The sequence below is a fragment of the Varroa destructor genome, unplaced genomic scaffold (genome assembly GCF_002443255.2).
Source record: "Varroa destructor unplaced genomic scaffold, Vdes_3.0 BEIS01000003.1, whole genome shotgun sequence".
In the NCBI taxonomy this organism is placed as follows: domain Eukaryota; kingdom Metazoa; phylum Arthropoda; class Arachnida; order Mesostigmata; family Varroidae; genus Varroa; species Varroa destructor.
In genome coordinates, this window is record NW_019211456.1 from 10,816,446 (window position 1) to 10,831,311 (window position 14,866).

The 14,866-nt window shown below is 42.6% G+C and overlaps 2 protein-coding genes across 8 annotated transcripts; both read left to right on the forward strand.

The window, feature by feature from the left end:
• Nucleotides 1–4,495: 4,495 nt before the first annotated feature.
• On the forward strand, nucleotides 4,496–11,016 carry LOC111248229 (uncharacterized). 7 transcript variants are annotated; one of them, XM_086984199.1, is made up of 8 exons: nucleotides 4,498–4,637; nucleotides 5,791–5,902; nucleotides 6,084–6,123; nucleotides 6,593–7,388; nucleotides 7,806–8,112; nucleotides 8,324–8,516; nucleotides 8,983–9,225; nucleotides 9,434–11,016. In XM_086984199.1, the coding sequence occupies exons 4-8, from the start codon at nucleotides 6,651–6,653 to the stop codon at nucleotides 9,870–9,872; spliced, it is 1,920 nt and encodes a 639-aa protein (XP_086840325.1). In that variant the 5' UTR covers nucleotides 4,498–4,637; nucleotides 5,791–5,902; nucleotides 6,084–6,123; nucleotides 6,593–6,650; the 3' UTR covers nucleotides 9,873–11,016. The 7 variants fall into 7 exon arrangements, with proteins under 7 accessions (XP_022655921.1, XP_086840324.1, XP_086840325.1 ...); XM_086984200.1 differs by having other exon boundaries at nucleotides 5,829–5,902; XM_022800186.2 differs by lacking the exon at nucleotides 5,791–5,902 and having other exon boundaries at nucleotides 4,496–4,637; nucleotides 5,963–6,123.
• A 643-nt stretch (nucleotides 11,017–11,659) lies between these two features.
• Nucleotides 11,660–14,646, forward strand: LOC111248230 (acyl-coenzyme A synthetase ACSM4, mitochondrial-like). The gene is made up of 2 exons (XM_022800188.2): nucleotides 11,660–13,994; nucleotides 14,194–14,646. The coding sequence occupies exons 1-2, from the start codon at nucleotides 12,510–12,512 to the stop codon at nucleotides 14,419–14,421; spliced, it is 1,713 nt and encodes a 570-aa protein (XP_022655923.1). The 5' UTR covers nucleotides 11,660–12,509; the 3' UTR covers nucleotides 14,422–14,646.
• Nucleotides 14,647–14,866: the final 220 nt, after the last annotated feature.

Here is a 14,866-nt window from a genome sequence, read left to right on the forward strand (position 1 = left end):
GCTTATTTATATACTGTAACTAGCGTACATTATCCGCTATCAGCAGATCTTCTTAGATCGGCCGTTGGGTTTTCGATATTCTGAATTACGTCGTATGCTTTAGATTTTGCGTACCGTACACATACGTGCCTGCCAGAAAATTATCTAAGATTTTTTTATTCAGCAACCGCATGATTTAACGTGTTCAAGTTTAGGCGATGCACAGTTTTTCCAGTTAGATAAGTACATCCTGCACGGAAGTTCCAGTTTGTCTCGTTGTGTTAGTCGTCCTGAAATAGTTCCTACATATTCCTTACGATTGTCAAGCGTGTAGTATCACGGTAGTAGAATATCTATATGGAAGTATATGTTGTGAAATTGATACAAAACGAGGCAGTGTTTTGCGATTGGTTGTTAAAAATAAGTGGCAGCAACAATGCTTTGTAGCCGCACGTGTTTAAGGCGTGACTAAGGAACATAGGACATTATAAACACATCTAGCACAAACGTAAGTTCATCGTTGTAGCCTGAACAGGTCGGCACCGCAGAATTATCGACGTGAATGTAATGCCACGGTTATATGCCCTGTCTGCCAGCAGTTGTGGCTGGATCACAATATCGTTGCAAACAGAGCTTTCACGCGACGTATCGAATCGCGTGGGTCGAAATCATTGGGTAGCTAAATACTGTAGTTAGAAAATCAAATACGAAGTAGAAATTAATAAAATTACAGCAAGAATGAAGCTATTGGTACTATTTAGAATAGTTAAAGAAATGAATAAAGGGAAGTCCTTCAGAAAGTTAGGCTAGTTGGTGTTAGCAGACGATAACTTGTAAACTTGATGCTCAGGTTTCAGCTATTTTGAATCAATAGTTATTGGAAAAAATCTTCAAGATACCGCCTGTCTGACATGGTAAATCACACAATTGATGATTCGTACAAATTTGCGTGATTAATACGTTAGGATAGTTCTGGTTTCCTGCGTACTAAAGATTGAGATGACCATGAAGCAAGCCAGGCACTGGTTGGAACACGATAATAAATCTTAATACGTTCATTGTACTTCGCTCAGTACTGACTTGAAGAACGATGTTTATGATAAGGTTTTCACTAAACTCACGTTAGAGCTCCCAGATGCTCTATGTGTATTTTTGCGGGAGTACCAGTGTATAAGTCATATTTTACCAAGACCTAATTAGAGGCGAGTTTCCGTTTTTATTTGTTTATGGTTAGATTCGCATGGCAAATGGCAGCAGGTTTGGTGGCTATGGAAAGCACCTGCGAGCCAGGGTTAATGGCAGTAATGAAAACAACTGTTTCCCATTAGTCCACTCTGCTTCTTTGTGCACATATATATAGTTTTGAACGCTGCATCGAGGAAGATACCCTTCTCATCGCTCCTAGCCTGCGGACGACTAAAGATGATACCAACAAAGCACGGTGCTATTTCAGAATCTCGTATTTCTCCTGTATATTGGCCAAACGATCAGGACTCGGATGCTAAAGTCCTACCGGCTGCGCAAACGGTCTGTCTAGTGTATCGTTTCATGCGTCAATTGTCCCTATATAGAGGCATGTGCCATAAATCAAACTGGTGGATATGTCTGCTGAGAAAACTAGAAATTACCCCTTAGATTGTAGCCTGCCAAGTGTCTCAATAATCTTACTAGGCGTCGGAGAACAACGTATCTTAGGAATTGTTTTGAACTGAAATTACAGGTAGACTCCTAGGACGTGAATTCGAATGGTTTTCTGTAGATAGCTGACATTCTCAATGTTAATTAACAGACAGTGATTTTTAGAGCTAAATTAACAGCAGAATTATTAAACTCTTCGACAATATTAAATAAAATTCTATTTTTCCATTGTTTAAGGATGAACGCCTTGAGAAGCAACTATCTGCGACACTAATCAAATGTCATGATTATGAATAAGGCAATAATCAGTAAAATCCATGTGTCTAGGTCTCCTGTACTAGGCTACCCATTGTTGCCACATAATCTTGTAGGTACTCTTCCACACATACAGCAGGTAGATCCTTTTGGTCGAACGCAATTTATGCCTAGTGAAACCAAAGCATTTATAAGAATAGGATTACTACTTGGACGAAACAGGGTTTGCCTCCCTCTAATTTTCTAGGTTTACCAATAATCTAGATCGCTACGTAAGGTTCAACCGATTTTAGAGGCCAGTTGGTACCGACGTCAGTTGGTTGACGACCAGCGCCGTCAATTTAACTTCGAAAACCTCTTCACATGAAGAAGTGAACATAACTCAATTAGGTAATAAGAAGGCCGAGTCATTTCGTCCTGAGTAATAGAAAGCAGTACCTCGCTGAGTTACTGGACGTAATATTATTTAGTCACTAACCAATTGATTGCTTTATATCATCGTCGTATCGAAGTGTAGTTCAATTGCAGACTGACGTTCACCCCGCAGGCCACTACAGAATCCATTATCAAGCGTTATAATAATAGAAGTGCATACTAGTGAGTAGGTATCTACTACGAGTTACCCTTAAACCATTTAAGCGATGCTATACGTCGTATGAGAGGACTGCTTCGAGTCAACCTTCGCCTAAATCGCCGAGAGTGAGATACAGATCAGAATTTTTATGTAACCAACATGCTGGTCGGTATGAAACCATGGACCGGACTGCATACCACTTTCAAAGATAACTATATTGAAATTTTTGCTCTACTAGGGCTTTAAGCACGACGGGCATGCATAGCAAAATTCGAGGCTTCTGGACTGATATTCAATAGTGCTCTGAACGAATGTAATGTTATCAGGTTCTGGGTAGGAAAGTGCCCTCGTGCATTTCGTCCGACGTCGGCAGCGGGGCATACGGCGCGATAACGGCAGTTTTCAAGCCAAATATCTTTCGTTGTATATGAGATCTATAACGGCAAACACATGTGTGACAAAAACCAGTTGATTATGAATCTAGCACTTTGTTGTCCTCGAGCTACCGACTCCGTTTCCAGGGGCTAATGACAGAGAAATTTCTTGCCTGATTTCGGCTCATCTATTGTAAATTATGGAACGGCTATGCGCAATCTAAAGCCTTTTCTAAGCAACGATTAAGACTAACATCGGCATCACAATAGGCCAACACGTTAGACGTGACTACAGGTTATATAGGACGATAATGGTGTCCCGCAAGATCACTGCGGCTCGATATACTCGTAAGGTATAACTAATTTAGTATTAGATAAATATTTTTAGATATGTGCGAAGTGACGCTGAGTTTGAGTGTGGTATTCTTTTGAAGATTCTGTACGTTCAATTCAATTCAGGTCAACCCTACGCGGAGGGCCTAAACGCATTACTGCTAGGGCAGCGTTATGATTTATTGTCATTCATCGACCAACACGAAGCCAACGAATCACCAAACGCTCTGTTTCCTGTACGGTTTCACTTCTATACGAACTGGTTACTTAGACCGACCATTCGACTCGTTATGCTGGATTGTGAGGAAGACTTGTTATCATTGTATTTGATCAGTATCGGTTGCTAGTATGATCCCTAGGACTATGTTAATTCCATTATAATGAACGATATTTGCCGAAGTCGCACACAAATGTTTTCAATAAAAAGAAAAAAAAAGATATACGGATGATCTTCGCCTCAGGATATCAGGAGATCTGTACACGTCTGTAGCCAGCGGATACACTACCATAGCGAAGTTCTTCGCGCCGAATTCACGTGTGTTGCAAATGTACATCTGAAGTCTTCGTCATGAATAGCAGCGTGTTCTTTATCCTTGTAATTTATGATGTGTTTTGCTGTGGTCACCTCATAGCGAAACATTCAGACGTTTTTTTTTGTCGGCTTAGACAAATGAAAGGGCCTTAACGAATTTAATAAGTGCATAATAGTTACAAGCACACATGGTGTGTGCAATAACACCAGCATGTGCGTATCACAACTCGGTACGATATTCGTCATATATATAACATATATTCAACATAGAAGGAATATAGAACGTTCGACTATTTAGATTGATATGAATGAATAACGCACTGAAAACGGTCTCCATTTGTATATTTTTCTAATTATTTGAGAGAACACTGGACGTATAGAGAACTGAAAATGAATTTCTTCGTTAACATTTCGTCTCATACGTCTTTGTTGATCTATTGGGTTTTTTTTTTTACAGCAATTAGATACGCCTCGTGGCCTATGGTTCGTCTGCTGCTCTCTAAACATATTGCTTTGTTCACAAATATACTGCACTTCACGCAATGCATTTGCCACTATAGGCTAAAGGACGATTTTCTTTAAGAACCGTATATAGAGTTTCGCCGTTCCACGATGGTTCGATTCGCTGTCAAATTGTGGCGCCGTCACGCGCATGCACAATCATTCCATTTCCTTCACAAGTTCTCTATTGATCCTTTTGGCGGCAAGCGCCGTCGTCTGCCTTTTTGCACAGTTTTAGCGCGTATTGACACGAATGTGTCCCTGCCTAATCATTGAAGTGGTGTCGGAGTGCGTCTTCGCCCTTTTCGTACACTAGTCTGTAGGCATCTTGCAAGAAGATTCAGAAACGAGTTGTTCGAGAGAGAACAAAGCTGACCAACGCTAGCGCGAAGCGGCTTGCAGAACGCCATCTGTTGTATGCTGGAGGAACCTTGCCGCAAATTCTAGCTGGGTGAGTATGCCATCAACGTCAGTAGATACGTTTGTCTGGTAGAAAACAACAACACATTTTGTGGCTATGATAAAGAAAAATAAAGCAGTAGATGACGTGGTTACGTGGGCAAGCTCAAACGAGAATCAAATTGAAATTTTGAATAGGTGCAGAGACCTTATTCAAGGGGCAGAACACGTCAAGTTCGGACGCGGGTTCGAACGGAAGATTGCCGGCATTAGACACCTTTTTCTTGAAGTTTCCTTACTCAAACATGAGCTAGCACCTGAAATATAAGGCAGGAGCATATTGGTTAGCTTTACAGAAACGATATCGTCGTTTCCAACACGGTATCGTACAAACTAACCCGAGTTTTTGTCGGTATCGTGTCGCTCGAGTCATTTGCAACTTCGAACGTATAGTTTTTCAATACGCAAGATATACCTGCGTCCATCTAGCCAGCTAGCAAGTAACCTGCGTTTGTCAAGGTTGATCGAGTATCGCCTGTACAGCTCATGAGTTTTACAGGCGATCCACGAATTTATAAATTTGTGGTCTAACCAGGCCCGCTTGTGTACAGGCCGAGAAGCCGCACTACCCACAAATGTTGATGACCACAGGGCAACATCCTTTTACAATTACAATTGAACCGCACCGCTACAGCGTAAATGATTCATGCGCCTAACATAACACGTACTTTAGCAGAGCTAACAGCAAACAGGTATAAACAGTTGTTTATCGGAGTATCGAACTGTTGAGGCAGGTACACAGAAAGCTAGTCTTTTGCGTATCACAATTAGAAGGCAATTAGCGCCGTCTATTTCGTAAAACACTACTGTTAATGTTTGTAGAACACGATTCTACCTCGGAGACTCGAATTCGGCATACAAAAATAAGTGAGTTAGCTACGACCGAGGGTAAGAGACACATGGGACGTTGAGTTTGTACGCCCATAATGAGGTAAAAACATTTTTCCAACGTAGAAGTTACGCTGCCAGAGCGTTGGCACGTTGTAAAGAGCGTGCGATCTTTCTCTAACTATTCAGACCTCCACTTTTACCGCTCTGCAGAAACTTGACGCGATTCGTATTCTAAGGCATCGGTTATTTTCATGGCATTTCTTTGTCCCGTCCGACCAACCGAATCCAGCTAAATGGTTTGCCTTATTAATCAGGTTACAGAAAGACGCCATACCTTTTTACTCTCATCTAGGATATCGAACCTAGATTCGCCTGACGTCTACCGACAACACCGAGTTGAGAGTTTCCAAGACTGGACCAGATCGAGTAAGTGACCGTAACGTACAATTTAACTGACGCAATCTTCCTGTTCATTCCTAAATCTAGATGGCGTCGCACGAAGACGCCTCTTGGCAAACTCGTCACCCATCATTAATAAGTACGGATGGCGAACCTCACAGATTTTTTCCGTATCAATGCAACATCTGCTGTCTCTTCCTGACGGCAGGTATCGAAGCGCTTGAAGAGCATGTTGCTGAACACCGAAGGTAACTAACCAGGTTTTCACATCAGACTTTTGAATTCTATGAGAATAGACAAATTAGAACGATATAGGAAATTACGTCCGCACTATAACGGTGCCCTGCTCTTCACTTTGATCTACAATAAGCCCGTACCCACTTTCCGTGAAATATATTTGCCGATTTTTATTTCGATCGAATATGTAATGAAACCGGTAGGGACGAGGAGTCGTCCGGGCACTACGAGATTTTTTTCAAAACAAAATCGTTTTGTATATAATAAAAAAAGAGTGACTTTGTACCTCATTAGTTTATATATCTCTACTTTTAGTGTAATCTATGAAGGTGATAAACATTTACATCGAAACGTTAAGCTTCCATATCCAGCTTACGGTGTACATGTTTTTGCTTTATAAGACAACACCGTTTCCGGTATACAGCCCTGCCTACCTTTGTCGCTTGTACATACATTTTTACGTGATACAAATATTAACAGCAAGCTACGAGCGCGCTTAGAGGCGTTACAACATGACGAAGGTGGTGACGCTGGCCATATGTGGGACTATCTTGGCGGACAACATGCCGCATCTGCCGTGCAGAGTCAGCAACCTCAGCAGCAGCAGCAACAGCAGCAATCTCAGCATCAACAAGAACAGTTTCAGGCAGCGTCGCAGCCGACTGTAGACAGCCAGACTCTCTGGTACGGCTCTAGCACGAGCAGGGCCGTTAATTGGACAACATCCCACGGTGGCACCGTGTCTGGCGCGACATCCCTGACGGCCTGTTCTCTTCAGTCGGGAACAGGTGCTAGCACACCTATGCAGGAGCAGCAGTTCGGATCGGCGCATATACCGCAAGACGGCTACGCTGCTTACACGTCACAGGCACTGTACTATGGCGGCGGCGGCAGCAGTGCAATTGGCAGAATGGTGTACACGGGCACCAGTGGTTCATCCGCGTACACGATCCCGTCGGACGGTTCGTTAAGCCACTCGAGTGGACTAGATGGCGAAACGGCGATCGTGACTAATGAACAACTGCAAGGTTCAACGTATCGAAGTACAGCCATTGCTTATGAGCCCAATATTACTGAGGTGCACGCCGACCATGTCTATCTGACAAATAGCGTACCCGATACAACAATTGGATCGCGGCACGCAATGTATTGTGGCGCACCGTACATAACTTCAATGGAAGTGCCGTGTACAGCACAGCGGACCTGCAGGCAACAGGCCCAGCTGCAGTCGGACTACACTGGAACCAATTACAAGCGACAACAGGAAACACCAGTGGTAAGTGGCGTGAAATGCCGGTTGCGTCCTAGGTAGTGGCTGCATAATTACAGACCTTAGTCAAATGACTATGTTTCATAACTGACGTAAAATACACTTAGTTAAGCAGACTACAGAAGGGAGTGCGCGAAGCAAAGTGATACATTTGACCTTTATTAAACAGACATTGCCCTGTTTAATCGCTAGGACTAGCAATGGCTTATTTTCTGTCCAACAGAAAAGTTAAACTGAGATTTGTTATGAAAGCTTCAAGGCCTATAGGCTCAAATTGAAGCTTTTCGAGAGCCGAACTTGACTTTAACTCAAACGGCAATGCTACGTTGTGCATATATCTGTATAGAGTAATTTGCATTCGGATTTTTCCAAACAAATCCATACTTCAATAGGGGTGGCTAGTGTCAATGTCTCTCTCCACAGGAGGCTGTTGCAAAGAAGCAGCGTCTTTTGGAGAACACGCCATCATCTACGACAACTACAACGGCCCCGGCAAGTTTCATTGATCCACCCCACTCCGAAGAGCAAATGGAACCTGTCGAATCAAACGGTACTTCGAATTCTCAGGCTTATCCACAGGATAGTAGCGCGCACAACTTTACGGAGTTTGGAGCAACGTCAACAACAACTACCACGGAAGCTACTACAATTCAACAGCTGCAAGAGAAACTCGGAAACCAATGGAGTCAAGGCGCGCAGCAAACGAATCTCTTCGCAAGTCGTGAAACAGGTATAATACAGTATAATAGGCGGTCGTGACGAACGATAATCGGGCGGTGTGTAATAGAGGTGAGCTCTCGTAACGTGTTATAGAATATGTTACTGCACATAGCCGTAAGCTAGTTATTTGAATGCATGTTGTCAGCTTTCAGTATGTTCATATATCTCGTACAGGTACGCGAGGGCTTTTGTTTATTATATTTGTGTGGCTTTGTTTGTAGTGGATGTGACGATTCTTGCCGATCCGTCAAGCGCGCCCGTTCATCGACCAATTGAGCAACATCCGACGGCCAAAGAAGATACTACGGAGATTTCAGCACAGCCTCGATCGGTCCCGGTTTCATGTCCGGTGGGAGTGGCGACGCTCAGTGGCGCCGATAATATTGAACAAGACGCTGCGCAGAACAATGACAGGTATCAGTCCAATTGGAAACATGTCAAAATTGAGAATCTCAAGTTCTTGCGAAGGTTCTGCCTATGGTCCTGTATTGATATTACAAAATCGACGTGTCTGGGCTAAACGCTCGAGTAGTAAACCTTTCCCACTTTCACAGACATTGTCTGAGTATTCATATCTGTTCCAAAGTTCGTTGGCCACTTTCAGAACGACAACTATAAGAAAACGTTTATTACCTCAATTTGAAAATAGTATTCAATTGTTCCTACACTGATACTAGGCTCATGTGGGTAATATGAAGTATGATTTCATTACACTCAATGTACCGTTGATTACTGGCTTCTTGCGTTCCTGTTGTAGTAAACTGCAATAGGAAAATCGATTGTGCTCTATGGGTAACACTTTGCATTACATCGTATCAATCGTAGCATTTAAGATACTAAAACGTCTTGCCGTACCCTAATCTAATTCTCTTCGCCCCAGCACATACTTCGAGCGACTAGCACGTTCCTTGCAAATAGCCAACGACTCGAACGAACAGGTCCACTCAACCCACGACGCTATTGGCATGGACCAGCAAGACACGCAGTCCTGGATTCATGCGCAATTTCTTGGTCAATGTGGAGAAATCGGCCCCAGCAAAGATCACGAACGGTATGCTACGCTCGAGTATCCTCCAAGTGAAGAAAAAGCTTCTTATGACCTTAAGATTTCCCAACCGACGAGGTAACTGCCGCTCCAACACAGTTGAAATAATAGGGAAACGTTTTCCAGGAACCGAATGGCCTCACATATAGACGATTTATATTATTCTGTGGCTTAGACTATTGGCACGCTTTCATGTCCCGACAGAGGAAGCATTAGGAGCAAACCTGTTATATTTATGCATTTATTTTCCACTTAGCTGTAAAGCACACAACCCACAACGTTACAGGTTGTATGGTACGGAAACTGCCAGCGAATGCGAAATACCAGGGTCTCCGGCTTTTGCACCCCTGGGGAATCGAAATGCTGCTATTGAAGAGCGTCAACAAGTTAAACGCGAGTCGGACTTTGGGGCCGCGGGCAAATTCAAGGTTCAAGGAGAAATAGAGCAGCCTGGTGAAGAATTTGAAGGTGACGAGGGCTCAAGCGCAGCCACAAAGACCCAAGCGGAAGAGATCATTGACGCGATCTTGAATATTGCCTGTTTACGGGAGGAACAACAGGACGCAAAAACTGCATTTAAGGGAGAAAAAATAGACGAGTCTTTATCCAGAAACAACAGTTTACCTGCAGAGTCAGAACAAGCGGCCGATTTCGGATTTCCGAAGATCGAAAACAGATCCCTTGAAGTTACGGAAAGCGATTCCACCGCTGTCAGTGCTGAGTGATTGCAGCAGCTTATCGCACGGGGGTCTGAGGTAGCATTCCGGGTAATGAATGCGTAGAAAAGGTCCAATGTAGTGCAGAAGGCAAAATAGACTCTTGTTGTTACACTGCTCGCATTAATATGTTAAAGTTACAGCCAAACACCGGGGTGCACATATTTATATAATTCAATTAATTATTCTGATAGTCGGCTACGTTATGCAACTTTCATTAATGAGACTAGCTGATCGTTATGAGGTGTCTGCCCCTTCCCCTCTGTATTGGATAAAGCTCTGAAGATGCACTTCGGTTGCTACGAAAAACACGTACAAGTTGAAGCACTGCATTTAAATTCTGGCTTCTGTATGTGTCGATGTACCGAATGCATATGTTAGCCCTTGTAGCGTAAACACGAATGCTATGCCTTCAGTCGAGTTTAGAAAGTTCTTAACGCCATAACTTCACGTATGCAAGGCCAAAATTGCTAAAGAATCAAATGCATTAACAGGAATGTATTAGGTGTTAGTTAGCACAGTTCGTCAGCATTACGTTTAAACTTTAGTAGTCCCATCGTTCATGTAATGCATGTACATATGGCATCATAGGAGTCGCAGTACTGAGCAGGTGGCCGGACTTCATTCAGGTTGAAGGGTAACTTTGCTAGGACGACTATATTATTTACTTTGGACAAAAGACTTGCCAAATTGAGCTGGCAGTTGTTCCATTGTTATGAATTCTGTATGTGTTTTGGCGTACTTGGGCATCAGGGGTCCTCAGGACAAATAGGCATCCCGTTTTTTTGCTTGAAGCAAGTCGTTTGGTCTGAGGCGGCACTCTGGGGGGCAAAAATAAGGGCAGCAAGAGATAAATTGCCTCATAATGTAAGTTCTATACTAATGAACAGTTGATAGTAAAATGAATCGCTTGACAAAAACTTCAGACTAAAATTTGCGTTGTGGAGTAGTTATCCGCTCACTTTCGTTTATTATGTAAAAATATTGGGTATATATATATATATATATATATAAAGATAAAGTAAACGGTGTATATGTGTGATCAACGCCTGAACGTTTGCGAAGAAGTTGTGTCCTAAGACAAACGCCTTAAAATGATGTATGATGGAGTGCTTTGACAATAAATACGTTGCCTTGGCTAATCTCGAGGTTATGCTACGACAAACTTTTTTAGATATTTCATGACAGAGTAAACCTAAAATGCTATGTAGTACTCTTAGTGTGAGCCAAAACAAACGCTGGGAGACATTCGCAATACAACTTGTGATTTCAATAACAAAATTCCACGTAGAAGCTAGGTTCCCACTCTAAAGAACGTGTTTCACATACGCTAACATTTTCAAAGCCTCTCGCAGGCATATGATTGAGGCTGGTTCGAATCGCTGGCCTGATGATTATTAAAATAACATACGTGGCTATATCCCCGCTCCGTTACAGCAGAAAGGGCGGTCGCATAGGGCGATCAAACATTTTCTTCAAGTCAGACTAACCTTCCATTGATAAATCTAACCTATTTTTTAATAATTTTGAATTTACTAGTTTACCCACTAAGTGCAACGTTACGTAATGTAGGTACATGGCATAAATGGCTACTAAAACTATCTCAGAATATTTCAAGAGCACGGAGAAGTTGGGTCCAAGTGACACAAAGTGGTTAGAACTCTATTGAATTTTTGTTAAAATTTTAAACTTGTGAGCGTTAAAAGAGCTATTTTTCATAACTGCTGCGACACGACTTTACATAATTGTTACAGTTAATACATAATAGTTTTTCCGTTATCATGGTCCATCTGTCACAAAATAAATATAAATTGTACACGTGAGATTGTTTCGAGTTTCGACATCGGGTACCTAAACCGCTAAGCCTAGTTTGAACGTGCACACGCTGGACATATCCTGCTGTTATAAGTGAGCACAGTAACTAGCGTGGTGGCCAAGAGTGGGAAGCAATTCAATACATCTTGTGTGCTGAAGAAACAAAAAGTGTCGACGGTATACGGCGACGGTATGTACAGAACGAATTTCAACAAAGAGCGCTGTCCATGATAGGGTGAGCGTCAACCACTAACAGTGTTTATGATACCCTAATAATGAAGTTAGTTCCTGATGCTAATCTGTTATGAGCTGCGCTTCTGTCACATCATTTTCTCTCTGCAGTCCTCTCAACGACAAAGAGAGCTTTCTAGCGAGCATACTTACAGATACACCGTTGATAATTTTCAACCGACTAACATGCTTAGCCATAAACTGCACAAGCGGAAAGGTGACGGACTTTGTGGAGAGGGACGCCCGGTACGCCCTGTTTTCACAGCGCTAGTTCTCACCAATCGCGGACGATTGTTGGCCAGATGGTGACAAATTCGACATGGACTAACAGGCTTTCTCTCTATATCAACAGTATCGATGTCCTGAGAGTAAAGGTCTGCCAAAATGATGTAACTGCCATAAGATCGACAACACAAGTGAGTTGAATTTTATATTCGAATACCCATACCTTATGTTAGCGCTAGAAGAGCAGGCTGGGGATTCACCGGTGTTTTATTAAACAGTACAGCAACTCGGAGCTGTTACAAGAGGGCCGAATGTGATTGTTTTTCGTGATCCAGTATTGGCCTTATAAGGATTTTACATAAGGCATACTAAGCAATGCTGTCCAAGAGGGCAATCTTTTTGGCTCGGGTAGGTGTGCGATACGCGTCTGTCTCGGAAATCAGTGTTAAAGATATTGTGGACAGGCGAATTGTTGGTATGGTACCTAAAAGGTTCAATTTCGCACGTGATGTCATCGATCACTGGGCAGAAAAGGAACAGAAAAACGAGCGGCCTAGCTCACATCCGGCGTTGAAAGTGATCGGTTTCAGTAGCAGAACTGAACGGAACATAAACTACACTGAACTGTCCCAGCTTTCCAAGGCATTGGCTGGCGGGTTCCTCTACGAACTGGGTCTTACTCGCGACGACCGCATCCTTTTGTGCCTTCCCCGTTGCGCCGATTTCTGGATCGTTACGATCGTTGCGCTTCGGACTGGCATTGAGTTTACATCTGTCACGCCCCAAGCGCTCAGTCGCGATCTGCGTTACCGCATTCAGCAGTTTCGACCAACGGTGATTATAACCGACAAGATCGAAGAGGTTACCGAGGCCGAATACCCTAACTGGCCGGTCAAACATAAAATCTGCGTGAATAAAAAAGCTGCCAATTGGAGACTTCTGGATACCCTTTATGGAAATAGTCTTTTCGAGGCAACGGACACCCAGGCTAGTGATCATGCACTTGTGTATTTCACATCAGGAACCACAGGCTTCCCGAAGATGGTTCAGCATAATCAGGCTTACACCTTAGGACATATGAGTGGGCTGACGAATTTGCTGCTAGACATGACAACAACCGATGATTTCCTCTGTACAGCTGATACAGGTTGGGCTAAAACGGCATTTGGAACTTATCCAATTTTCATAGCCGGTTCTTCGATTGTCATTGACTTGGTCAACCGTTTCGATGCTAATCGCTTGGTCAACCTTATTCAAAGTCATCGGATAACACACATTAGTTCAGCACCAACCGTGTACAGGATGATGTTGGCTTTGCGTAAAAGCTTTAGCTTTCCGTCGTTACGTGGTTCTTATAGCGGAGGCGAACCTCTGAGTGCCGAGACCTTTAATAAATGGAAAGCGAATACTGGAATTGAGATCCGTGAAGCGTTCGCCCAATCCGAGACGTTGATGGTTTGTACGAGCAACCCGAGCTTTCCGGCTAAGCCTGGCTCAATGGGAAAAGCAGTACCTGAGTTCGAAGTCGCGGTTATTGACGACAATCTTCAGCCTGTCAAAACGAATGAGGTCGGTCACATGGCTATCAAAATTAGGCCACACTATCCGCCTGGTCTTTTCGTTGGCTATAAGGATAATCCAAAAAAAACTATGGAGGTTTTCCAGGGAGACTATTATTTGACAGGTGACAAGGTACGCTGTGACGAAGATGGCTATTTCTGGTTTGAGACGCGGGCGGATGACGTAATTAATTCAGCTGGTTACCGAATTGGACCCGTAGAAATAGAATCGGTTCTGCACGAGCACAAAGATGTAGCCGAGTCGGCCATTGTAGGATCACCTGACCATGAACGTGTTCAGGTAAGCTTGACATACAGACGTAACATTCAGGAGAAACGAAGCTGGCGTTCATATATATATATATATATATATATATTTCCTGTCATATATATATATATATATATATATATATATATATATATATATATATATATATATATATGACAGGAAATCCATTAAATTATCGTTTTCCTACGCATTTTCTCATGTGATCCTTAAGGTGGTTAAAGCATACGTGGTGCTGAAGGACGAGAAGAAGGCAAGCGAGGCACTCAAGAAGGAACTTCAAGATTTCGTAAAAAAACGAACTGCCCCGTACAAGTATCCGAGGGAAATTGAATTTCGGAAGTCGCTGCCAAAGACCACCAGTGGCAAAGTGCAGCGCCATATTCTTAGAGAGGAGGCAAAAGCAGGAAAAAAAATTAATATTGGTACACCATTATTATAATTGGTGCTGTTTTTAAAATAAGATTAGATCAACAAAACATTTTATTACGTATGGAAGGTTTGAGAAAAAATGTAGGAGAACTTGAGACGCGAAATTGAAATATATTAACAAATAGAGAGTACAGATGCGATTCGAGATCTGGCGCTAAAACAGTTTTTTGTGTTCTGTATAAAACCATGTTGACTGCTTAATAAAAATCCTCCCGTATTACGGTTGTCAGCTTCATGTGTCTATTTGCAATGATTCGTTAACAAACATACATTTAATTTTTACACAACAAAGGGGTATGCTAGTAACGCATTGTGTATTTAGGAAGTTCGCTTGATAAGTATTTATTATTAGGTAGTTCAAAGGGTAACTAAATTTAAATCTGTTTCATGCTGCTTATTTTTGACATTACTAACCGAGCACGTTTTACCGTAACAACCGCACTACGCACCAAACC